Source organism: Pseudorca crassidens, chromosome 2 (genome assembly GCF_039906515.1).
Source record: "Pseudorca crassidens isolate mPseCra1 chromosome 2, mPseCra1.hap1, whole genome shotgun sequence".
Lineage (NCBI taxonomy): Eukaryota > Metazoa > Chordata > Mammalia > Artiodactyla > Delphinidae > Pseudorca > Pseudorca crassidens.
The window spans coordinates 141,367,033-141,393,009 of NC_090297.1; the positions used below are offsets into that span (position 1 = coordinate 141,367,033).

General features: G+C 37.5%; 1 protein-coding gene across 4 annotated transcripts in view; it reads left to right on the forward strand.

The window, feature by feature from the left end:
* The window catches only part of PLA2G4A (phospholipase A2 group IVA), a 160,799-nt gene extending 137,038 nt beyond the window's left edge, over positions 1–23,761 (forward strand). For 3 of the 4 annotated variants that reach the window (XM_067728953.1, XM_067728954.1, XM_067728957.1), the window contains 4 exons: positions 686–870; positions 11,048–11,243; positions 12,744–12,901; positions 23,149–23,761. In XM_067728953.1, coding sequence (XP_067585054.1) covers positions 686–870; positions 11,048–11,243; positions 12,744–12,901; positions 23,149–23,280 — 671 coding nt within the window. In that variant the 3' untranslated portion in view covers positions 23,281–23,761. Of the gene's footprint in view, positions 1–685; positions 871–11,047; positions 11,244–12,743; positions 12,902–20,642; positions 21,134–23,148 lie in introns of those variants that run through there. The other variant, XM_067728955.1, reaches the window with a different exon arrangement.
* The last annotated feature ends 2,216 nt before the right edge of the window (positions 23,762–25,977 follow it).

Consider the following 25,977-nt stretch of genomic DNA (forward strand, 5'->3'; position numbering starts at 1 on the left):
CCTCCTTATCCCATTACCCTCTATTATTTCCTTCATTGCATTTATCACTGCCCGAACCATCTTTTAATATATTTGTTGACTGATTTACCAGCAGTGTGCTCTATTGGAGCAGAGTTTGCATCTCTCTTGTTCAGCACCTGGAGGAGGGCCTGAAGAGTAGCAGACAATGCATGTTTGCTGAATGTGTCAGCTGGATTATTCTCTTAGACTCCCATCACCTAGAGAGATGCTGTGTGGGATCCCTTCAGACTCTGCCACTCCCAAGTTGTGTCATTTTAGAGATGAATTTAATGTATTTCATCCTCCATTTCTAGATATCCTCTATCTCACGTCTGTTCTAAGACTTAAGCAAGATAATGCACGGGGAAATGTTTTTCAACAGTAAAGATCTATGTAATGGGAAGTAATGCTACGACAGGGATCATGGCGCACAGGGTAGAGTTACTACTAGGGCCTGAGCCTTGCTTGCACTTTCCATGTATCATCCCACTTAATCCTCACAGCAGCCTTGTTGATAGAATCTTTTATTCTGATATTACAGAGGAAGAAACCAGAAGTCTCCAAGCCCTGAGGGCCTAACCATAGGGAATTCATCTCACATGTTTACATAACAAATACTTTTAATATCCTAAATAATGTTAAATGATTGTTTAATTCCTTCTTTTCTTTTCTATCCTTTTCAAAGATCCTGATGAATTTGAGCGGATATATGAGCCTCTGGATGTCAAAAGTAAAAAGATTCATGTGGTGGACAGTGGCCTCACATTTAACCTGCCATACCCCTTGATCCTGAGGCCTCAAAGAGGAGTTGATCTCATCATCTCCTTTGACTTTTCTGCAAGGCCAAGTGACTCCAGTCCTCCCTTCAAGGTAAGGAGAATTTATGTCGCATTCCATTGTCTGCCACATTCTTTTGCATTGCCTTGTAGCTACCTTAGTCCTCCCAATTTCTTATCCCTTTAGCCTATTTTCTACATTATTTTCAGTAATATTTCCAAAACACAGATGTGATTCAGTCTCTTCCCTGCTTAAAAAAACTCTTAAATGACTTCCCATGACCCTTGTTCAAGTTCATAGTCCTGAGCAGGACAAGAATGATGCACCATATCTAAAGTTCATGAAGAAAATTAGGCTGAAATTTGGGAGTTAGCAGGTGAAAGGTAAGTAAAATGGTGCACGGGGAGTGTATACTATGAGAAGAGAAGAGGACGTAAAATAGTATCTTGATGATCCAACAATAATATCAGGGGAAAAGGACAAAAACCAAGGAAATGTGCAGTGTTATAAAACCAAGTGAAGATATTTAACAACAGGAAGTCTTTGGTGAAAAGCAGTTTCAATAGGGTTGAGAGGGCAGAAGTCACACTGCAGTAATTGGAGGGTTAAGCGGAAGTTAAGAAAATGGAGACAATTCTATAAACTGTCCAGGGAAGAAGGAGATGGACTATATCTGCAAGAGGATGTGGAGAATAAGAAAATGGTGTGTGTGGAGGGGTGCGTCGGAGGTACTTCGAGTGTGTTCAAATGTTTCGATGGTTAGGACTCATGAATGAAGAAATGTTATTGGAGAATGGACAGATGACATACATGATAGAGTTACACCCCTGGGAAGGTTACAGGGGTAGGGAGTGGAAGGGAGATACAAAAATACAGGTGGAGAGGAGTCTGGAAATGTCCGTATTGGGACAAAAGAGAAGGGGGGAAATTATGGCTGTGGATGGAGGTTAGCTGTTAGGCACTGAGAAGGGAAGATGGGAAAGTACTCACCTGATAACTTCTAACTTTTAGAATAATTAGGAGTCAGCATTATCTTTTGAGGGTGAGAGAATGGAGGAAGTGGAGTCTGCCTATATGAAGAAACGAGGAAAAGTTCTGACTAGGGCAATGTAGAAGGATTGCTGGGCAGCACTCAAGTGAGACCACGAATGTTATTTGTTCCTTTTGCCTCAAACTTTCTTTAGATGCAGCTCACATGTTACCTTTCTTGACCTCCACAGGTATAGTTTTAGTACAAAGGACTTAGTCAATTCTTCTAACACAGCGATTTTCATGTTCTACTGTCCATATTTGTTTACATCATATTGCTTCCACTGTCTGTGAACTCCCTGGGAACTAGAACACTCATTGTGTGTGTGTGTGTGTGTGTGTTTTAATCATTTGGTTCTAATTGCTTTGTAAGTGCTAGCCCAAATTATGAGTATGTAGGACAGTTTTTGTGGGTGAATGAATGAAATGCTGTAATAGATATAAAGTTATTGTTCCCATTTCATAGATTAAGAAATGGAAACTCACAGAAATTAAGTGAAATAGTTCATGATCTCCCAGCCAGGAAGAGTCAGTGATAACCCAGGTCCTCGGACATCTGTTTTCCTTTATATTGTACATGATTAAACTGTTCTTAAGACTAATAATGGTTATAACTCTTTAATATATATATAAACCTCATATTTTATTTTTATTTGTTTATTTTTTAAAAATTTTTTGGCCATGCCGCAGGGCATGTGGGATCTTAGTTCCCTGACCAGTGATCAAACCCACGCTCCCTGCAGTGGAAGTGCAGTCTTAACCACTGAATGGCCAGGGGAAGTCCCCTAAACCTCATATTTTAAAAGTGCTTTCATAGTTTACCTTTTTTGAGGCAGTTAGTGGTATTCAGACAAAGAAACAAGGATTGATGAGATAAGAAATCTCATCACATCAACAAATTAAATAAGATAATGGGTGAAAAGAGCATAGCTCAGGATCTGGCTAGGAAAGTGGTAGTTAAGAAGTAGTCAAGTTGGACCAAATTCTAAGGCTCCAGAATGAAAATGTAATGTTCTTCTCTTTTCACTAGCTGCCTCCTTTGTACACCCGTGCGCTTTGTGCTCTGTGCTGTGCACAGCAGTTAATGGTAACACATAGTTTTTTTTTTATAACTATGTAATATCTTTGTTTATTTTTTAAATTTATTTTTATTTATTTATTTTATTTTTGGCTGCATTGGGTCTTCTTTGTTGAGCGCGGGCTTCCTCTAGTTGCAGCTAGCAGGGGCTACTCTTCATTGCGGTGCACAGGCTTCTCATTGCAGTGGCTTCTCTTGTTGCAGAGCACGGGCTCTAGGTGCGCAGTCGTCAGTAGTTGTGGCACGAGGGCTCAGTAGTTGTGGCTCACAGGCTGTAGAGCGCAGGCTCAGTAGTTGTGTTGCATGGGCCTAGTTGCTCCGCAGCATGTGGGAATCTTCCCGGACCAGGGCTCGAACCTGTTTCCCCTGCATTGGCAGGCGGATTCTTAACCACTGAGCCACCAAGGAAGCCCAAAATATGGTTCTTGATCTTGATAAAATTTTAGCTTTTGGTAGGGGGGAAGACTTTTATACACGAAGTCATTTGGAAGGAAGTTAAGTAACTTATTGTTAAATAGTTACTTGGGTTTATATAACTAGGTGTATTCTAGGAGATCCATACAAAAATAGATTGGTGTGTCCTGGAGTAGATGAACAGGGAAATAAATGAAATAGGATGAAAATGGCACAGAAATGGCAATGAGCACATCTGAGGAGTGATCTGATTAGAGTGATAGATATTACACTCCCGTTAGGAATTTACAGTTGGATGATAGCCAACAGACAATCAATGAAGCGTTTCCAGCAGACAACTGACTTCATGAAATTGGAATTTTAGCATGATTAATATGATAATGGAAAGTAGGATGAATTGGAGGATGGAGAACAAGAGATTAAAATTAAGAGAGATTTACTGTAATGCAAGCATAGGACAGTGCAGTACTGAACCAGGGCAGGTGACTGTTAAAAACCAAGAGCAGGATTTGATGACCCATGAGCAGCAATGGCAGGTTCGTTTCAATGGATGACGCTACCATGATAGTTTAGAAGCTCATTCTGGTGGTAAGAGAAGCTGATTATTCATTTCACCAATGGGAATGTAAAATGTCAAAGCCATCATTTTATATATGAATCAGAGCTCCACTACATTAATGAACTGATATTGGAAGAAGGTTTTAGAATATTACTTTGTACCTCTAAAAAGAACCATTGTACTTTGTCTAGTTTTTAAACATACTTTGATTCACTATTTCCAATTAAGAAGAATACTTGTAAAAAATTTGGAAAGTTGGAATATACATCAAGTGCTCCTGCTATTCATAGACAATGGCTACTGATACTTTGTTTTTTACTTTTTTTCTCTCTTCACTGTGTGCGTGCGTGCATGTGTGTGTGTTTATCAACACTAGGGTCATATATTTTTGCTTCTTTCTACTTAAAGTTACATTGTGAGCATTTTACTATGCCATTAAATATTTTAAAAAACATAATTTTAAGCACAGCATGATATCTTTATATGTGGTTATGCATGAATTTATTTAACGATGCTCTCTTTTCACCGTTTAGGTTATTGCTATCTTGTCACCTTTTTCCTCTAATGATCATCCTTGTGCATGAGTCTTTTTTTTTTTTTTTTTTTTTTTTTGCGGTACGCGGGCCTCTCACTGTTGTGGCCTCTCCCGTTGCAGAGCACAGGCTCCGGACGCGCAGGCTCAGCGGCCATGGCTCACGGGCCCAGCCGCTCCGCGGCATGTGGGATCTTCCCGGACCGGGACACGAACCCGCGTCCCCTGCATCGGCAGGCGGACTCTCAACCACTGCGCCACCAGGGAAGCCCCAGTGCATGAGTCTTTAATCACACTTTTTATTATTTCTTTAGTTGGCTTCTTAGATATTCATTAGTTAAGATTTTTAATAAGTACTTCCAGATCACTTTCCAAAAAAGCTGCACCATTTTACATTACTATATTAGATTGTACATGCAAGCCCTTGTTTTACACAGCTTTGCTGGCATGAAAAAAATATTACAGCTGTGCATGCTAATAGATGTGCTTTAGAATTATTTTGTCAGTTCCTTACATCCTACCCCTCTTCCTCATATATGAATATGTACTTTATCCTTTAACTATTGGTTAAATTGGTTATTGGTTAATATATCCCTTAACTAACCTTTAACTATCCTTTAACTACTGGTTTAGTATAGCATGAAGCCTATAATTCTGGAATGAATCAGAGACTTAATATAAAGGAAACTGCAATATATTATATGTAATACATTTTTTCCTCCAAAAATGAACTTCAGGAAATTCAAAGTGAACAAAATGAACTTTTCAGGCTCATTTGGAATACTGAAAATGATTTTTTAAACTTATGAGTGTTGTTATATAGAGTGTCATTATAATAATATTCATTTCAATATGGATCTAAAAGATTACTCATCTATAATTTTTAAATTAATAAAAATATACTATTAATGCTAAAGTAGAATAGTTATTTTAGGTATAATATTGTAAGGTTTAAAAATTGAATCTACATCAAAGTTTTTGATAGAAGGGGAGAAGCTCCAATGCAATACCTGGATATAAGCAATATGATTTTATTAAGGTGATTAAATAGTGAATAATTTTCTATTTTTGAGACTAAAATATCGATACCATTTGAAATTAAAGAGTAGAGCAAAAAATTAGAACCGTTAACTTTATTTCATAAGCATTTCATAAGTATAGTTAAATCTTAGATTTTGTCAGGGAGATAGAGAATGATGGATATCATGGCTTTTGATAAAGGCAACAAAGTTCATATTGTATTTTATAACTGGCCTTGAAAGGTCATGACGTCAATGTCAGTGATACTGGAGTTTTTTTTGTTTTTTTCTTAGATTAGTGGGCACACACCCTAATAATAGTCCAAATATAAAGAGCCTCATGACTCTAAATAGTGTTATTAAATGATTTAAGAAAAACAGCTCCGTGATTCATTTTGTCAAGTTTCTTTTTGTTAACCATTTAGTAACTTAGACATATGCTATCCAAATTCATTTTACCAGTAGGATCCATCCAGGGAAAATTTTAATAGGATTTATCTTTAATTTTGATCATAAAAATAAGCCAGGGTCTTCATATTCAAGTCTGCAAAATAAACAGACTAAATTTAAGGGGGAAATAATTTTGGATGTCTTGAGGAGAAAACAAGGAATATAGGGAAATTTAGTTTACTACTGGAGAGTTTTGTCCTTTACCTTACAAAATTTTATGGAGAATAATAGATTTGGGTTGCTATGCCATAAATTGTTATTTTATATTATGTTGCTGTATATTGGACATAAATCTCACTGTTTTTCAGGCCTTTTAAAATGCTCAATGACCAGAAGCCAGAACTATGCGTTCATTCTCTTAAAAGAGAAAGAAAGGGGAATTCCCTGGCAGTCCAGTGGTTAGGATGCCGCACTCTCACTGCCGAGGGCCCAGGTTCGATCCCTGGTCGGGGAACTAAGATCCCACAAGCTGTGTGGCACAGCCAAAAAAATAAAATAAAATAATAAATAAATAAAAATAAAAGGAAAGAAGGAAGGAGAGGAGGCAATGAAGGAAGGAGAAAAAGAAGAGAGAAGCAAGGAAAATTTTAAATGAGCCAGTCTTTATAAATTATAGAAGCAATATATCTAAATTAACTTTATCTCCCTATATTTTCATTCAAGGTCAAAATTTCATTTACCCACAAATAACACAGAAAAAGAATCTGTATTTTTCCACACTAACTTGATTTATTTATTGACCTTATGGCATGATCCTTGGTTTAGAACCTCTGTATATGATGTACTTATGGTTTTTAGGTTGGATGAAACCAGCATGGCCAAACCAATCCAAGTGTTAGCTCTGTGGGCGTCAGTCCACCATGTCTGATGAAAGGAACTGCATGTTATTAAATGAAGCATTTACAGATTTACCTCTTGTGTTAGTTTCCTGGGGCTGCAGTAACAAATTACCACAAACATGGTGGCTTAAAACAACAGAAGTGTATTCTCTCACAGTTCTGGAGGCCAGAAATCGAGATCAAGGTGTCCTCAGGGCCACACTCCCTCCAAAAGCTCTACAGGAGAATTCTTCCTTGCCTTTTCCAGTTTCTAGTAACTCCAGGCTTTCCTTGGCTTGTGGCTGTATAACTCCAATCTCAGCCCCTGTCTTCCTATGGCCTTCTCCTCTGCGTGTGTGTTCTTGTAAGAACATGTGTCTTTGGATTTATGGCTCACTCAGCTAATCCACAATGATCTCATCTCCATACCCTTAATTACATTTGCAAAAACCCCTTCTCCAAATGAGGTTGCCTTCACAGGTCTTGGGGGTTGAGGGCATGGACTTGTCTTTTGGAGGGCCACCATTCAACCCATTACACCTGTATTGGTCATGGAGGATCAGATGCCTTGTGATAAGGAGATATACCCAACATTAATTTCTCCTTACATATTTTGGTGAATGTATAGTAACCTCTTAGTGAAAAAGAACTAAGGAGAAGTACAAAGTGCTCTGTAAATTCTATACACTGTTAGATATAGAAAATTATTTCATGTCTATTGCATTATGAAGCTCTTGGAACCTAATATAATACATTTTTTGGAAGTGGGAATGACCATAACCACAAAATAATGAATTCTAAATTGTTGTTTATATTCATTGTATCTTATACAATTGTTGCTTCAATAATTTTTAAAAATTCTGTAAACTTATTTACACAATTATACTCCATACCTCTCCCCAATCAAAAAATAGATTTTGAATAATGATAAATATCTTAGAAAACACATAGCCCAGGTTTATACAGAAAAAAACCCCTCATTTCCTCTAGAGAAAAGCTAATTTATTATACATATATAAATTTAATTTAAGTATATATTTATTTACATATATAAATAAATAAAATGGCATATATATGCCATTAACACTATAGTTTGAATATATTTCTATGTTATTTAGATTGTTTTTCCTATCTTTCAAGATGTTTTAGTACTTAAAAATGAGCACAAATATCTTACAAAGTATCACTTGGAAGGACACTATCAAGTTTTTATCTCCACAGAAAATCATTTTAGTTAGTACTACGTGAATTTACCATGAATTAGCCTGTGGAAATCTGAACTGTCTGAGGTGTCAAACAATAACCAAAATGGATGGTTAGAACACAGTTCTGGCATATTGCTGTAATTTGTGGAGCAGCAATTTTTTTGCTCACTGCATTCTTCTAAAATACTCTTTTCAAACTCGTCTGCTCTACTTATAGTTGTGTCATTGTTTCTTAGCCATTACAGACAGAGAAACAAGACATCAGAGAGGAGATGGCTTTTCCATCCTGTAATCACTGCCTTTATAGTCATCAGTTTTTAATCTTTTCCATGTCAGGATCATATAAGGAAAGGGAAAGTTTCTATCACTTCCTGATTCCAGCGTAAAATATTTATCTAAAAATAGCTCGGTCTTTTACCTCACACAATTCCCCTTTTCCTCTTTCTCCACACATCCACACATCACTGGTCATACCCTTGAGTCATGTTTGGAAACACTAGAAAGCTCCTTCTTTTCCTTGTTCTCACGCAATTCCACAGCGTGAACTTTTAGTTTTATTTTGATGTTGAATAATCCTTAATGAATAACTGGGAACAGTGCTAGACAAGAAATAACAGGCTGAATAATTCAACTGAACAGGAAGAAAAATGATTTAGAGATAAAAGTTTTCTCAAGTTTCTAACAAGCAATTATTCATATATATGTATGGGATTTTCTGTAAAATATAATCACATTTAGCTTAACAGTTCATGAAACAAATGCTTTAATATAAATCAAATCCTTTGTTCTCCCAGATTTTTATTTCTCAGTAAATGGCATTGAGAGAGTCGATCAACTTAAAATTCACGACATTCTAGAAGCATCAGGAACAGTGAAAGTTCAATGAAAAACATATTTTTCTCTGAATTTAAGGTGCTATTTTATTTTTTTATTTATTTTTAACATCTTTATTGGAGTATAATTGCTTTACAATGGTGTATTCGTTTCTGCTTTATAACAAAGTGAATCAGCCCTCTTGCGTCTCCCTCCCACCCTCCCTATCCCACCCCTCTAGGTGGTCACAAAGCATAAGGTGCTATTTTAAAGTACTTGTTTTCTTAAATATAAATTACTGAGTTTTTAAAAATACATGATCTCATTTAATCCTCACAGCAATGTTCAGGAAGATAATAGTGCTAACTTTATTTTACAACTCATTTATGTATATATGAGTTGCTGAGAAATAAGAAATAGCTGAAATGTAGATAAAATGGGATTGGGAGCCTGCTATTTCAAGGATAGTACACAACCTGGTCCACATGCGTTTGTTGTTACTTATGATCCCTATGGTGCCATTAGGAGAGCATCACTGCATAATTCCTCCCACAAAATAATTTCTTCCCTGTTTAGCTGTAGTGATAAGCGGTTTGTCTCAGATCACCGAGCTTGCAAGTCAAGATGTGCTGGGCCTTTCAGGCTGTACAGCCCAGGCATGAAGCCATCCATCATGTTCCCTGCCTCTTCCATACTGCACTATCATATCTATTTCTTATATTTCCCATTGATTTATAATCCCTAAGTATCCAAGGACAGCCTCTCTCTTACGCCTAGAATATAGGTGCTCAATTATAACGTTGAATGAATTAATAAGCACTGTGAGGAAATAGTCCAGGTATACTGCAAAATCTCATGGCAAATAAATACTTTTTTCATAGCATTTGCCACAGTTTTAAACCTGAAGTGTTATTTGATTACTACCAGGCTATGTACATCCCATAAGAACAAGAGTTTCACTCAGTGTTATGTCCCCACCTCCTAGCATGGAACTTAGATTGGCAACTAATGATTATCATTGAATGAATCAATGTGATTACAAGGGTAGTTAAAAAACTTAAGATGATAGTGATCATTTCTCTAAAACTTCCCTCCTTTAGGGATTTCCCCAATACCATTGCTATCTCTCTTACTTTTTCCTCTTTTCTTTCTTCACTTTTCCCCTTCCATCTCTTTTCTTCTCTTTACTGGCATTTATTTGTCAAATATTTGCATAGCATGAAATGACAGGCATGGTTCTAAATACTGCACTCATTAATTTATTTAATTCTAACAGCAGTCTTATGAAACACGTACTATCATTGCCATCTTTACTTTATATTTGAGGATATTGGGTGTGGAGACATTAAGGAACATGCCCAAAGTCCCAGAGCTTGCACTTTAACTCAGGCAATCTGGCCCCAGAGTTGGTGCTTTTCCCACTACCACAGTCTGCTTCTTATTTGTCCTTTTTGCCCTTCAGCTGCATTTCAGCAGAAATAAGCTCTATTCGCTGCATCTCTCTGTATTGATTTATGTTCTTTAGTTTAAATGTAATTATTTTTTGTGCTTACCCATGGTGCTAGTCAGCCTTGATGCAGAAACAAACCTGAAACCTCAGTAGTCGACAGCAACCTTGTATTTCTTGGTCACGTTACATGTCAGTGGATGCACATCAGCTCTGTGGCTGTGTGCCAGGTGTCTTCTCATTCCAGTAAGGATGTATAAGCCTTTTATCCGGAAGGAAGTTCATATGTGGAAGCAATGACAATCTGCTACGCCCATTAACTAACTCTTGGTTCCTCTGTATGGCCAATTCTTGGCCACTGCACATAGAATAACAAATGATGCCAGAAGCTCAGCTTCTTTTCATAAACAAAAGAAAAAAAAAAGAAAAAAAAAGCTAATTCAGGGCAACTCAATGTTTTTGCATTCAGAAAATGTATTAATTTTTAATCGGTTTTGTGGAGAAGATGCAGGTAAAAAATCAGTAACAGAGTGCTCCTCATTCTGCTTCAACAAATTCTTTTTGACTCTGAAGGGTTAAAAAGCATTCACTTGGCTTATAAATGCCCAGAACTCATAATATATGCTTATTTCTCTAGCAATTGCATCGACGTAATTTCATTCAGTTCAGTTCATTAATAATTTTTCAATGCCTCCTGTGGAACTAGCCCTATACAAAAAGTTGACAAAATAATAGTGAGTTTGTTTATGGAGTCATTTTATATATTTTGAGATTGATAAGCTTCTTAAGAACAGGGTCATTTTTCATCCTAGCAAGGAGCATACTGCTAGCACACAGTAGACACCTAACTAATATTGAATAATGTGCAGACCAACTGAACAAATGATCTTTCCCTCTCTTCCATAGGAACTTCTACTTGCAGAAAAGTGGGCTAAAATGAATAAGCTCCCCTTTCCAAAGATCGATCCTTATGTGTTTGATCGAGAAGGACTGAAGGAATGCTATGTCTTTAAACCCAAGAATCCTGATGTTGAGAAAGATTGCCCAACTATCATCCATTTTGTTCTGGCCAACATCAACTTCAGAAAGTACAAGGCTCCAGGTACATTGGGAGTTATATTCTGTAAAGTAGAAATCTGATAAAGACTAACATTAAGCTGGTTCATGCTGACACTGCCATACCAGCTATTACAACATTGAACACTTCCCTTACCTTGATAAATGGCTACTATCCTGAGACCCCGAGTACTCCCCCTCTTTCTTAGCCCAAGATCCCCTGGCTCCTCATTATTCAGAAACTGAAGGGTGAACAACTAGCTCAGTAAAAATCTCTGGGGCTTTACTCCACAACCTCAGATTGTATTTGTTCTGATTGAATGGTACCCTTGTCATAGGCATTGTTAAATACTTTAAATACTACCCTTGTAAGGGAGGCTTTGTTTCAGAACAAATCATGCAAAAAATTCTGGGAATGTTAACTGGCCATAAAAATTAATGTTATCTAGCAGTACGATATAGCTAGTAATTTCAGCTTGCCATGTTATATTCCATAAAAAAAAAAAGAGAATCAAATTTAAGGCATTTTGTTTTGCCACATCCAGAGGAGTCTATAGACTCTTCTGTATCCTGGAAGATACTGATTAACAAAAGGAGATCTAGAGATTGACAGGCAAGATGCTAAATGCCTCAAAATCATATTATTTTAGGACCAGAAAATGTAGCTGTGAAAGGACAGACCAAAAATAGTCATGGAGAAGACAGTGATCTTCTTCTAGATAGTGGAGGGAGTCAGAGAAAAAAATCAAGAGAGGTGGAGATTATCATGTCATACTTCAACACAAGAGAAGGAAGAATTTGTTGGCATTTTTAGTTATTGAACAGTGGAATACTTAAAACCTAGAAAATTTTGAATTTTCTATCACTATTAATTCTCAAAAATAGGATGTGGAGGGGATTCCTGTGACATGAAGACAATTAATTAATGTTTGGATTTGGATTCTACCAGAAGCAGATTCCAAGCAAAGGGTTCAAGTGAAAATGGTTTATTTGGGTGAACTAGGAAACTTTAGTAAGAGAGCAGGGAACTGATAAAGGGAAGAAAGGCGGACAACAAAAGATGTGTTAGTAAGCTGCTACCACGAGGAGAACCTGATCCTGCTGGGAAACTCTAGGAAATGAAATAGAACCTATGGTCTGGAATCATCCTTCCCACTTACACAGCAAGCGGCAAGGGAACTGGGGAATTTATATACCAACACCATAGAGTCTTTGGTTGACTGCTTCCTGGGACAGAGTATTATCTACTGGAATTTCCAGCCTGATGCTAGTGAGCAAAGCATCCTTGAACAGTAACAGGAAGGAGTAGAAAGCTCTTAGGCACAGAGATGCTGCTATTGGCAACTGGAAGTTGCCCAGTCAGAACACACGAAAATGGTCAAGTCCAGGAAATATAGACAGAGGCCTAATAGTGTATACTAAGGATTATATGACCCCTGAAGGGGCTACCAATGTTGTGTTTATGGCTATTTGTATGTTTTATGCTCTGGATTTTAGAGGTAATTTGTGGTTTTCAAAATAACACCATTTGAGACTCTTATATTAGGTGTTCCAAGAGAAACTAAGGAAGAGAAAGAACTAGCTGATTTTGATATTTTTGATGACCCTGAATCACCATTTTCAACCTTCAACTTTCAATACCCAAATCAAGCATTCAAAAGGCTGCATGATCTGATGTACTTCAATACCCTGAACAACATCGATGTAAGTATCTCCTACAATCATTGACAATGTCAAATACTTCCATATAACATGAACATAGCAATACCTCATTTTAATTAATTAAAAGTAAGGTTTACGAACGACACCCAAACTGTACCATTTTATTTTTCATGAATTATTCTATTAATCTCCAGAAGAACCCCATAAAATTCACAAATAAGAAAACGAATGCCTCCAAATTGGCAGAGCCCACATTTCATAATATTATTTGATTGAAGGATAGTTATCCTCAGCTTCTTTCCCAAAGTATCTAGTGTATTTCTCATATGAAAAAATAAATTTTAATTAGGAAGAAAAGTGATAAAATGGAAATATAAGAGTGAGAAAGTGAGTGTAACCAGAAGTGTAGTTAATCTGCAAAAATAGCATGACTTTTCATGGATACACTCATGCTTTTAAATGTCTTTATTTTTGTGGATCTTAGAAATGTCTCCCAAAGTAGCAGTGTCTCCATTTTTAGCCCTGGAGATATCAAGTATGCTTTGCTTCAGAAATATAAGAAACAAGTCATTCTCTTCAGTATTATTCCAATCACTAGTTTATCTGCTGCTAAAATTCTGTCTCTGTGTAAAATTCTTTAGCTGCTAACTCACCATTTAGGACCACTATTGTGTAATTGGAATCACGTTGGCTTGCGGTTCCACGTCATAGTGTCTGACAAATGGTTATCAGTCGTAAAAGCCCAAGTTCATTGGCCTAATCGGATTTTGCACATTAGAAAAAAAGAATAAAAGAAAAAGAAAGAAAGAAATCAAATGGAGAGGGAAAGGTATCATGCCTGATTTGTCAGTCTTTTTGGAGACTGTATGAATGGAGTAAAAGAATGTACCGTGCGAATGAGTCTTCCGTGCATATGAGATTTAATTACATTTTGTGATCTAATAGAATACTGGCACATCTAGTTTGCTTGTTTGTTTAGTTTGGTCTGAAACTAGTAATGATCAATTGTGTGCAGTTATAACAGTTACACCATAATACGTTTATTAATCAATGTCTTTAATTTTTGTAAGCATATGAAATTTTTCCCAATAACCTTCAGTTTCTGCAACTCTAAAGTGTTTCTTGTCAGCCTTCATTTGTGAATATGTGATAATTCAAGTAAAACACGCTTAACAACATTTATAGAATATATCATTGTCTAAATAGATTTATTCCTTTTCTTTTTCTTTTATATTATTCAGTGAAAATCAGAAATCCATATGCTACATTGTTTCTGTGGTGATGGTGCAAATTTAAAGAATATTAAGAGAAAATCAGCATTTTAATCTATGATTCATAGGGAGCAAACAGACATTCTCAAAATGGAGTTGTGTTTTATGAAACCTCATGCTGTTAAAATGGAAAAGAACTAAGGGTTAATACAGGAGTAATCCTGTATTTCCAGTATGAAGCCAATAAACTCAAAATTGTATTTTGTACTCCTTGGGATGAAATGTATTAAACTTGATCAGTTGTCCTAAAATGGAAAAAAATAGCTTATAGGAACATATAAATACCCTATTGGACTTGGGAAAATAAAAGGACACATACACAAAAGTATATCTGTATATAGACATACATGTATATGTACGTGTGTGTCTATATATATATGTAACTTACACAACTACATTTCTCTCATTGTTTTCAGTTTTGGTTTATGTAAAACCTTGTAAGCTATTGTCTGTAAAGAATGATATAGTTCTATTTATATATTTTACAAACATTCTTCAAAGTAATTTGTTTGACACATAGATGAAACAGTTAAAGCCTGAACAAAACCAGACTGAATTCCAAAATAACTGTCCTGAGCTCATCAGATACAGATTTTTCACAAGCCGTTTAATTAAGCAGGTTTTAATTGCTCCTAAGAAGTTTTCTGACACAGTACGTAGAAGCAAGGTCATAGACTTTATATCATGTTTAGCTCTTAGATGGGCTATTTGTGTGACTTTGAATAAGCTACTTAAACTTCTTGAGCCTCAGTTTCCTCACCTCTGAAACAGGTGTCACAGCACCTATCATAGTGGCAGTAGTGAATCTTGAATCAGGTGACGTATGAACAGTGCCCTGCAAACAGAAGCTGCTTAATAAATGGGAACCATAACTATGTGTGTCTGTATCCCTTACCACGATGGATACACCTCAAGACCTTTGCAAATGCCCAGAATTAAGAATATAGACAAGTCAATATAGGTAATGGCAGCCTAGGCAGTAAATGCGTATATTTTTTGAATGAATGAATGTAGGCTTCCTCTTAAATTATATGACCATTGAGACTTCTGTTCAAGTGATTCTTGGTTGTATGTATGTGTGTGTGTGTGCCTCATACCCAGGTAAGACTTCAGTTTTCACTGACATGTATCTCTCCCTTGATGATTCCCATTCCCTGCTTTTAACCAGGAAAACACATTTTATCAGAATCAAAGCTTCTTGGTAAGTGATGATAAAGAAAGAACAGCCAAACTCTGAGGTAGGATGCTGGGTCATTAGGCTCAATCATGAGCCAAATCGCTCATTTTCACACGATTCGACGAGAGTAGGTGACTTATTCACGCTGCAGCAACACAACACATGTTTACTTGCCACAGACGGTTGGAATTTTTCACCAATTGTGGACACTGTGTATATAAACTCTTCTAATGCAAAGACATCTGACTGCCAATCCCATGGAGGCAGTTTTCAACTTTGTGGCCACCACCACCGTGGCTTAAGGCAAATTTTCATCTTCAGTTCACATTCTGACTTAAATCTTTACTTTGAAAATGTCAACCTGTCTCTGACAGCTCTGCTGCTGTGCTTCTGTTGCTTCATTTTCCCCAGAGATTCTAGCAGCCCTGCTTTGCTGAAGCTAAATTCCAGTTCATCTTTAGAGAACTTCTGTTTCTGTCACTTCATGACAGCAGGCTGGGTTTCTCATTAGTGTCGGGTTTCTGCACTTACTCAGTCCTCCCAAATTCCTTTTCACTGAACGTTGCCTAAGTGCTTTTTACAATGGCAGCATTTCATGGGGGTTTTTCTGTGTCTTTTTTTTTATTTTAAGGAACCTAATATATAGTGACTTACACTGGTAGGCATGTGGTATGTGGAAAATGCAGAGGCTTTCGAGTTAAACCAAATTGGGTACTCAGATTTTTGCTTGTGCCTCTTCGCTAGGTGACGTTGGGCATGTTGATTAACCTTTCCAAATTTTACTTCCCTCATTTTTAAAAGGAAACAATGATACAGATTTTTGTAGGATTGGGATGAGGATTAAGTAAAAGAATATAATTTAAGAGCTTGGCGCGTACGAGACACTAAGTTGAAACAGGTAATATGTTAGTGATAATAATTACTATCCGTGTCCAAATTTATCTTCTGCTTTTAATTATAAACTTAAACCCTTTAAAAACAATGACTTGCCTTATTTACCTTGTATCCTCCAGAGGTACTGATCACAATGCCCGACACCTAAAATAAATATGCAACAAAATTTTCATAAGTCATTTAAAAAATGTCATCGACTTACTGGCAGAAACCGTTGAAGAGTTTAATGTAATAGGAGGAACGAGTAGTGAGTGTCAGGATACAGGGCCTGTTGGTGGGAGGCAGATGCCTGACTGTGGAGAATCTCCAGGCCGTGTATGCCTGGCCAGGTAGTGTGACTACGTGCTGTACCCATAAACTACCACCTCGATCTAGAGGAAATACACTTTCTGAGGTCTCTTTTCCAGGACGAGTTATCACAGGAAAATGTACTGTTATGCAGTCTCACTCATTCAGTTTATTCATCCAGTTGGCATATTCTAAAGACAGTGACAGCATATGCCAATGCTGCATAATCATGAGCTTTTAAAATTCTTTCTCCAGTGATCCTGTAAAGTGTTAAATATTAAGGGTTAATTAAAATGAGGAAAAGTGTATATCCAGAAGTACTGGTATTTACTTCTTCATTTACTGATATTTCATCATCATGTTAAGAGTGTCTAGGTACAAGTTAAAGTTTTTATCTTTTACAAAATAATTTAGAAGCTTATTATGTATCATAGCCTTATTTTTTTATGTGATATCTCTAGGCATTTCTTCTTCTTTTTAATTGAAGTATAGCTGATTTATAATACTGCATTAGTTTCAGGTGTATAGCACAGTGATTCAGTTATACATATATGGATATCTATATCTACATCTATATCTCTCTCTATATATGTTCCCTTTCAGGTTTTTTTTCCCTTTTAGGTTATTACAAAATATTGAGTATAGTTCCCTGTGCTATACAGTATGTCCTTGTTGGTTATAATGGCCTTCTATATCAGGCCCAAATTCATTTACCTTTAATGCTACCTATAATCTTTTTATATCTTATTTACTTATTAATTCAATACATATTTATTGAGTATCTACTGTGTTGTATCCTTAGGAACTAAGGATACAGCAATGCACAAAACAAAAAGAACAAGGAAAACTTTTGAGTGCTTAATATAAGCCAGATATTTCCTTTTCAAATATTCAGCATTCACAACTGGCCCATGAGGTAGGTATTTTTTATTTCTATGTGAGGAAACCGAATCATGGATTACGTAGGCTGATTGCTAGAAGTCACACTCTTATGTTGAGGAGCTGAGATGGGGCCAAAGGTTTTTTTCTCACTCTTTCCTCCCTTTTGAACCATCTATCTTTCAAGAAGACTTATGTCCTAGTATACCCCAAACACAGCTTCCTTTCCAGCCGAACCACTTCCCAGATGTTTCCTGTACATGCCATGACCTTCCATCTTCAGCCTCTTTATGAGATTATCCTTTTACTGAGAATGCCCAGTCTTTCCTCTCCACTTATCAAATCCTGCTTGTCCTTCAACTCAACTCAAATCTCATTGTCTCCATGAGTTGAGCTTTATCCTATTTAATTGACCTCCAGTGAGCACCTTCTGGGCAGTCATTAATTTCACAAATTTTTATTCTTCCCCTTCCGTGTTCTAAGTGCTGGGATAAAACATGACAAGACTACTTAAGGCCCCTACTTTCATGACACTATTGGGAAGCAGGCATTAGCCAGTAAATCCACAGTAATTTACTGCAGAATATCTTCTTGCATTCTGCTATATTTATAATTTTTATTTCTCTCTCAAAACATACTGTAACTTTCTTTTAAGGCTCATTTTAAAATTTCTGTTGTGTGAATCCAGTACTTACTTTTGGAGCGCTTCCAATCTCACGTCTCTAAATTTGTTCCTTTGGGGGAAAGATTACATTTTTCATGTTTTCTTTTTTTCCTTATGCCTTTACTGCCAAATATTTAAAGGATCTGGCAAATTGGGAGACTATTAAATGGCACAGGTGAAAGATGACACCAGTCTTATTTGGGGATAGGTGATGGGGATGAAGAGGGTTGAGATATAAGGACCCTTGCAAGGATAAAACTGACGGGAAGGATTTGGTCTCTCAATGACTTTTGGGGGGGGAATGAAAGAGGAAATTAGGTGTAAACACTATTGATGATGACTCCTAGTATCATTTTAAAAAATAGGAAGACTCAAATGTAACATATCGCCTTTTCAAACACATCTGATTGTACCATGTGTCACGCCGAAAGGTTTGCATTTAGCAACTGATGTAACGCTGAGCTCAGCCACTTCGGTTTACATCACAGGATTATACATCAGGGGTCCCCAACCCCCGGGCCAGGACCAGTGCCTGTTAGGAACCGGGCCGCACAGCAGGAGGTGAGCAGCGGGCAAGTGAGCGAAGCTTCATCTGTATTTACAGCCGCTCCCCATCACTCACATCACCGCCTGAGCTCCGCCTCCTGTCAGATCAGCAGCGGCATTTGATTCTCATAGGAGCGCGAACCCTACTGTGAACTGCGCATGCGAGGGATCTAGGTGGCGCGCTCCTTATGAGAATCTAATGCCTGATGATCTGAGGAGGAGCTGAGGCGGTGTTGCTAGGGCTGGGGAGCGGCTGCAAATACAGATGATCGTTAGCAGAGAGGTTTGACTGCACAGAGACCATAATAAATCAACTGCTTGCAGACTCATATCAAAACCCTATCAGTGAGTAGCAAGGGACAATCAAGCTGCATCTTACAGAGTAGACTGGACATAAGCAACACACTTCGGCTGTCACTGTCTCCCATCACTCCCAGATGGGACCATCTAGTTGCGGGAAAACAAGCTCAGGGCTCCCCCTGATTTTGCAATATGGTGAGTTGCATAATTATTTCATTATATAGTACAGTGTAATAGTAATAGAAATAAAGCGCACTTATAATAAATGTAATGCACTTGAATCATCCCGAAACCATCCCCCGCCCCACCCTCCTGCCAGGTCTGAGTAAAAATCATCTTCCATGAAACCGGTCCCTGGTGCCAAGAAAGTTGGGGACCACTGTTACACATCACAACAAGCGGGTAATCTGAAAAACCTGGTTAATGGTTTCACAGTGTTAATGCGCCACCTAGTGGTTTGACATGCACATTCTAATTGCATATTTGGGTTTTTCAGCTATAAATGTGAATATCCATTTTCCTTTAAAAGAATGGCCTGTTTACTAAAAACACCTTCCAAGGGCCAACTATGATAAACCCACTAGTTCATAATAGTGCTATTGTTGATCTTTTTGTGCTCATGAATTCATTGTAAAGAAGTTGACAGCAGTCATGATTAGCACAATGTCCCCTGCAGTTGTTTTTTTTTTTTTAATATATTTTAAAGCTTTTTGGGTGTTTGGAAAGTAAAGAACTGATTTTTAGTTTTACTTGGGTACTTCTCTGCAATGAGGGTTGGTGTGTCTCATGTTGCTTTGGTGCTCCTTTCAGTAGGAGAAACCAACTGAAAACTTGCTGACATGATCTCTAGAAAGACAGGGAGATTATTAAAAGAAGATGTAGTAGGACACATTTGATAGCAGAATTGATTTGCTGACTTTTACCATATAATAAGCCCGCTGTTGGCTATACATGGTGCATTTGTTTCTAGTAAGCTTTACAGCCTCACATCTAATTTAAATGTCCTCACATATGGTCAGCTTAAAAATACCAACAATAAATAGATGCTAGTTGTGGATTGTTTCCTATGTGCCAGGCATTGTGCAAAGTGCTTTATATAAATGATCTCCAGTTCCCACAAAAGCCAAGATTAGTATTATTATTTCCATTTTAAAGAAGAGGAAACAGGCTCAAGGATATAAGTTAATTCCCCTTGATCTCACACAGCCAAGAAGTGACTGTGCCTGGAGGCCCTCTATCAAGGTGTCCTTCATAGGCTTGAAGCCCCCTCTTCTGTCTCCATAGAATTATGTTTCCCTTACTCATGGGAAAGATGGGGTCAGCTAATATCTGCTTTGCTTAAAAGACTCAGTAACATTTGAGCCCATTTTCCCGGAAGACCATTTTATATATATATAATTATATATATAATTTTATATTTACATGTTATATATAATATAATTATATATTTATAATATAGATATATAAGCATTTATATATTTATTTAAAATAAATATGTGTATTTTATATTTTCCGCAGAAGACAATTTTATATATATATAGTTATATATATAATTGTCTTCTGGGGAAAATATATATAAAATTAAAAATCATAAAGCAAGCAAAGGTATCACATTCCTGTGATAAGTCCCTCTTTCTAGAATATGACAGTTTGTTTGAAGTTAGCATTAGAGAACAGAGGGCCCTGCCCATTGGGCCTTACATAAAGTCACAGAATATTAACTGCATGTTAGTGTCACCTAAGTCAAACATTTCTCTCCTCCAGGTACTGAACCCAGCTTGCCCAGTTAGATTGGATGTGAAATGGGAAAACCCTACTGTGCACACATCTCCAAGGCCAAGAGGGCCACACCAGCTCTGAGTGAGAAGGGCCAATGGTGTTCTAAACTTCTCAGATTTGCCAAGTATTCCTGCCCATGGTAGAGGGCTGAAAAGCATGTGTATAATACCTTAACATGGCCTCACAACCCCTGGGGAAGGGAAAAAAGTGAATCGTGGCATATTCATGTGACTTGCCTCTGGCCCTGAAACTTCTGTGTCATTAGTGGATATATGTATACGTGTAACTGATTCACTTTGCTGTACAGCAGAAACTAACACAGCATTGTAAAGCAACTATACTCCAATAAAAATTAATTAAAAAAAAAAAACAACGAGGAAATTGTATAGTCCTATCCTGAGAATGGAGTCTTCCTGATTTTGTCAGGGTTCAAAAACAGCAGCAGAGGGGCTTCCCTGGTGGCGCAGTGGTTGAGAGTCCGCCTGCCGATGCAGGGGACACGGGTTCGTTCCCCGGTCCGGGAAGATCCCACATGCCGCAGAGCGGCTGGGCCCGTGAGCTATGGCCGCTGAGCCTGCGCGTCCGGAGCCTGTGCTCTGCAGCGGGAGAGGCCACAACAGTGAGAGGCCCGCGTACCACACACACACACAAAAAAAAACCAGCATCAGAGCCAAGGTTACTATCCAGGCCTCTCTTCCAAAAGCCCATTCCCATTGCTCTGCAGTAACTGCTTCAACCAAATTCCAGATTTTCTCTTCATTCCAAAAGTTCCTAACTAGGTTAACATCATACCAAAAAAAGTACATGATAATTATAATAGCGGTTCTTAGAGGTTGTAGTCACCATTAATTTGGGTATATGCAAAGATTATTCTGAATAAAGAATAGCCATCATCGATAAAATCACAAAGCATGGTGTTTCCTAGATAGAGGACATCCATGTTTTATAACTGCATTTGTTTCACTGAGGAAGCAGGGCAATTCGCCAGCAATTTATTTTCTCATTAGGATTAGGGAAAGTCTCGTACTTCCTTGTGGTCTCTCATTTCTGCTTATCTACTAACTATAAAGGACATAAATTCTAGATTTAGTAGTTACTTATTTCTTCCCTCTTACTACCTTCCCCATGAAGGACAGGATGAAGATAAATTTACCATGTTACACATATTTTATTCCCTATTTTATCAGCAAAAAATCTGAAACAGGGGCTTCCCTGGTGGCACAGTGGTTAAGAATCCGCCTGCCAACACAGGGGACACGGGTTCGAGCGCTGGTCCGGGAAAGGACCCATGCTCCACATGCTGCAGAGCAACTAAGCCTGTGTACCACAACTACTGAGCCTGTGCTCTAGAGCCTGCGAGCCACAACTACTGAGCTCACACGCCACAAGTACTGAAGCCCGTGCACCTAGAGCCTGTACTTCGCAACAAGAGAAGCCACCGTAATGAGAAACCCATGCACTGCAAGGAAGAGTAGCCTTCCTTCGCCGCAACTAGAGAAAGCCCGCGCACAGCAACGAAGACCCAACGCAGCCAAAAATAAATTAATAAAAATAAATTTAAAAAAAAATCTGGGACACTCCCACAACAGTTCTTTCTCTGCTGGGGGAAGGAATAGTATCTGGATACAAACTGAACAAGAGTGTAATGTGCACAGAGAAAGACAAACATCATATGGTATCACTTATATGTGGAATCTAAAAACGTACAAATGTACAAAAACGTACAAATGTACAAAAACGTACAAAAACGTACAAACTTATTTACAAGGCAGAAATAGACTCAGAAATAGACATAGAAAACAAACTTACGGTTACCAAAGGGGAAAGGAGGGGGATAAATTAGGAGTTTGGGATTAGCAGATAATACTGTATATAAAATAGATACAACAAGGACATACTGCATAGCACAGGGAACTATATTAAATACCTTCTAATAACCTATAATGGAAAAGAAACTGAAAAAGAATAGATAGGTAGATAACTGAAAAAAAAGAATATATATATATATAACTGAATCATTTTGCTGTACACCTGAAACTAACACAACATTGTAAGTCAGCTATACATCAATTTAAAAAAAATTTTTTAAGTGTAATGGAGATGTTGAATTTAAATATATACATGAGGGACTTCCCTAGTGGCACAGTGGCTAAGACTCCTTGCTCCCAATGCAGGGGTCCTGTTTTCCATCCCTGGTCCAGGAACTAGATCCCACATGCATGCCGCAATTAAGAGTTCACGTGCCACAACTAAGAAGCCAGTGAGCTGCAACTAAGGAGCCCATGAGCCGCAACTAAGACCCGATGCAACCAAATAGATAAATAAATTAATTGAATAAAATAAATATATACATGCATGACTCAGAGATTTCTCTATTTCAAAAAGAATACGATAATAAAAAGGTAAATTATATATATATATTTTTGACCAAACAAATGTTTCAGTGAGTTCAGAACAGCACTAATTATACATCTTTTGCCTCTATTCACAGGTAATAAAGAATGCCATAGTTGAAAGCATTGAATATAGAAGACAGAATCCATCTCGTTGCTCTGTTTCCCTCAGTAGTGTTGAGGCAAGAAGATTCTTCAACAAGGAGTTTCTAAGCAAACCCACAGCATAGTTTGTGTACTGGAAAGCTTAGCAATTTCTGATGCAGAGGCAGTCTGAAATTCCGTGACAACTGGATTTAAAAGCACAGGACAGATATTAACACTGGTCTCAAGAGACTGGTTAATACTCAAAGTTGCAGTTATTTAGCTGCATAGAATAATACCCTTAAAAGTTTGTTAGATTGACAGATGATGTCAATTGCGTAAAAATATACTTAGCTACATTTTCTATCAGTATGAATTTCCTGATGCAAATGTAGGGACATATGCTGTATTTTTAGACATTCCTCACCAACTATCTTATGTGTTCCCTTTTTAAAAATGTGGTTTCTTTTTTAGAATATTTAAAGGTTCAGTCTCAATATGGAATTCTTTGTATTGTGCGTGAATGTAAGTCACTGACTGGATTTATTTGTGCCATGAGACAACACTATTTTTTATTTATATATGCGTAGATACATATATGAAATAAATACGTCTATATACAAATGAGCAAGAGGTAACTGAGTTTTTGTTTGTTATCTTTAATGAAATATTGCACCGTTGCTATGACAGATGCTCAGATTCATGGCTTTCAAACACAAAAGTTAAACCTAAACTCAAATTTGAAACATCATTTTAAATCATGGTGATTTTTCTTAGAAAGTATGTATAATTTGTTGAGCAAATGGCATACATTTATTCAAAGTGTAGAAAAAAAAATTTAACCACTTCTAGTTTACTTTGCTGATATTACCCTGTTTGTCCAACAGAGAGCAGTTGACCTCAGAGAAGAATCCAGAGGAGTGACAAGGGCTGTATCTGCAAGGCTTGTCTTAGGGACAATCTGTATTGCATGACTGTGGTTTGTTACCATTGAACTGCTAAGGTTCAGAGTTAGTGTTCCATATATAAGGGCTTCCTCATCCTTCTTTTTTTGAGTCTACCTTTCTTTAATCTCATTGTTCATGTCTCTTTTTTCCTCTCACATTTCATTTACATTTCTACTTGTGAAGAAAGAAAAAAATGTAACAGGAAGGGAACACTTGAAAGTTCATTCTTTCATTGGTTGATTAATGCACACAGCAAATGAATGCCCACTACAGGCCACCAGGCATGTTGTAGGGTCTGGGGATACAGCACTGGACAAAACTGACAAAATTGCCTGCCTTCAAGGACCTTATATTCTAGTGGAGGTGACCAACAATAAACAATACAAATAAGTTTCTAGAATGTTACCGATAAGTCCTAAGGAGAAAATTAAAGAAGGGAAAGAAGGAGATGGAAAATATTGGGGGTGTATAATTTTAAATGGGGCCCTGGGGAAGATCACAATGAGAAAGTTAATCAGATTAAAGATGTGAAAGAGCTGAGGGGGCAGGACCTGTGGATATTTAAGGGAAGAGCATTCCCCGGCAGAGGGAATAGCAAATGCAAATGCTCTTAGGTGGAGCGCCAAGCATGTTCCAGGAACAGGAAAGAGACCAATGTGCCCAGAGCAGAGTGGGAGGGGTAACATGAATTTTCACTTATTTGTTCCAGACATAGAAATACTGTTTATATTTAATTTGTCCTTCAACATACCCCTGTGAAATAACAAGACCAAGAGAGGTTAAGAGACTTGTCCAAGGTTAGTAAAGTCTGAGCTGAAGTCCTATGCTCTTGACCTCATGGCTTCTATATCACAATTGACAGTGCTTCCTAGAAACTAACTAGATGAACACTATAAAGACTATTGATTATAAAACTGGAATGATCTAGGGTCCTTGCTTTTTCTTTGTTCACATGCCTTCAGTTTCTTAACGCCAATAACAGAGGCTCCTTAACTAGTTCAGTGTTACCAATTTGTTCATTTATAAATTTGCTAGAGTTCTGATTTTATAAAAATACATTTTGATGACAAGTTAAATCTATAAATTTATTTTTTCATTCTATCTCTGTCTCAGTGAATCACTGATAAGTGAAATGTCCTCTTAGTCTTCCTGCAAACCATCCACATGCCTCAGTGATTTGGGCTTAGTTCTTTGCCTTTTTGACATAAGCATTTGCCTGTTGTTCATGCCCATGACTGGGATCATACTTTACTTCATCTGGTGCAATCTGATCATTTTCAGGTAACTTTTTTGATAAGTAATAAAAACACCAAGATAGGGCTTCCCTGGTGGCGCGGTGGTTAAGAATCCGCCTGCCAATGCAGGGGGCACGGGTTCGAGCCCTGGTCCGGGAAGATCCCACATGCCGCGGAGCAACTAATCCTGTGCACCACAACTACTGAGCCTGCGCTCTAGAGCCTGTGCTCCGCAACAAGAGAAGCGACTGCAATGAGAAACCCGCGCACCGCAACGAAGACCCAATACAGCCAAAAATAAATAAATAAAATAAATTAATTTAAAAAAAACACCAAGATAAAAGTTTAGTATGTGTGTATGTATGTGTGTGTATGTATACATGTACGCATATTTCATTCCTTCTGAAAAAAAAATTTAGACACAAATACTTTTGTTCTAATATTTAAAAACTTCATAAAAAAATTTTGGTAATCGTTCCTCTTCCTTTTCTTTCCCCCCTCTTCTCTTTTTACTTCCTAAACTATTTGATCCCAAAACCATTAGGTAGGGCAGAGACAAGTAGGTGGGGGTGGGGGTGGTCACAGAACCACAACGAATCAAAGTAGGACATGAGAACGTGAAGTGTCAAGGGGGCATCCAGGCAGAGGAAGAGCCCTGACA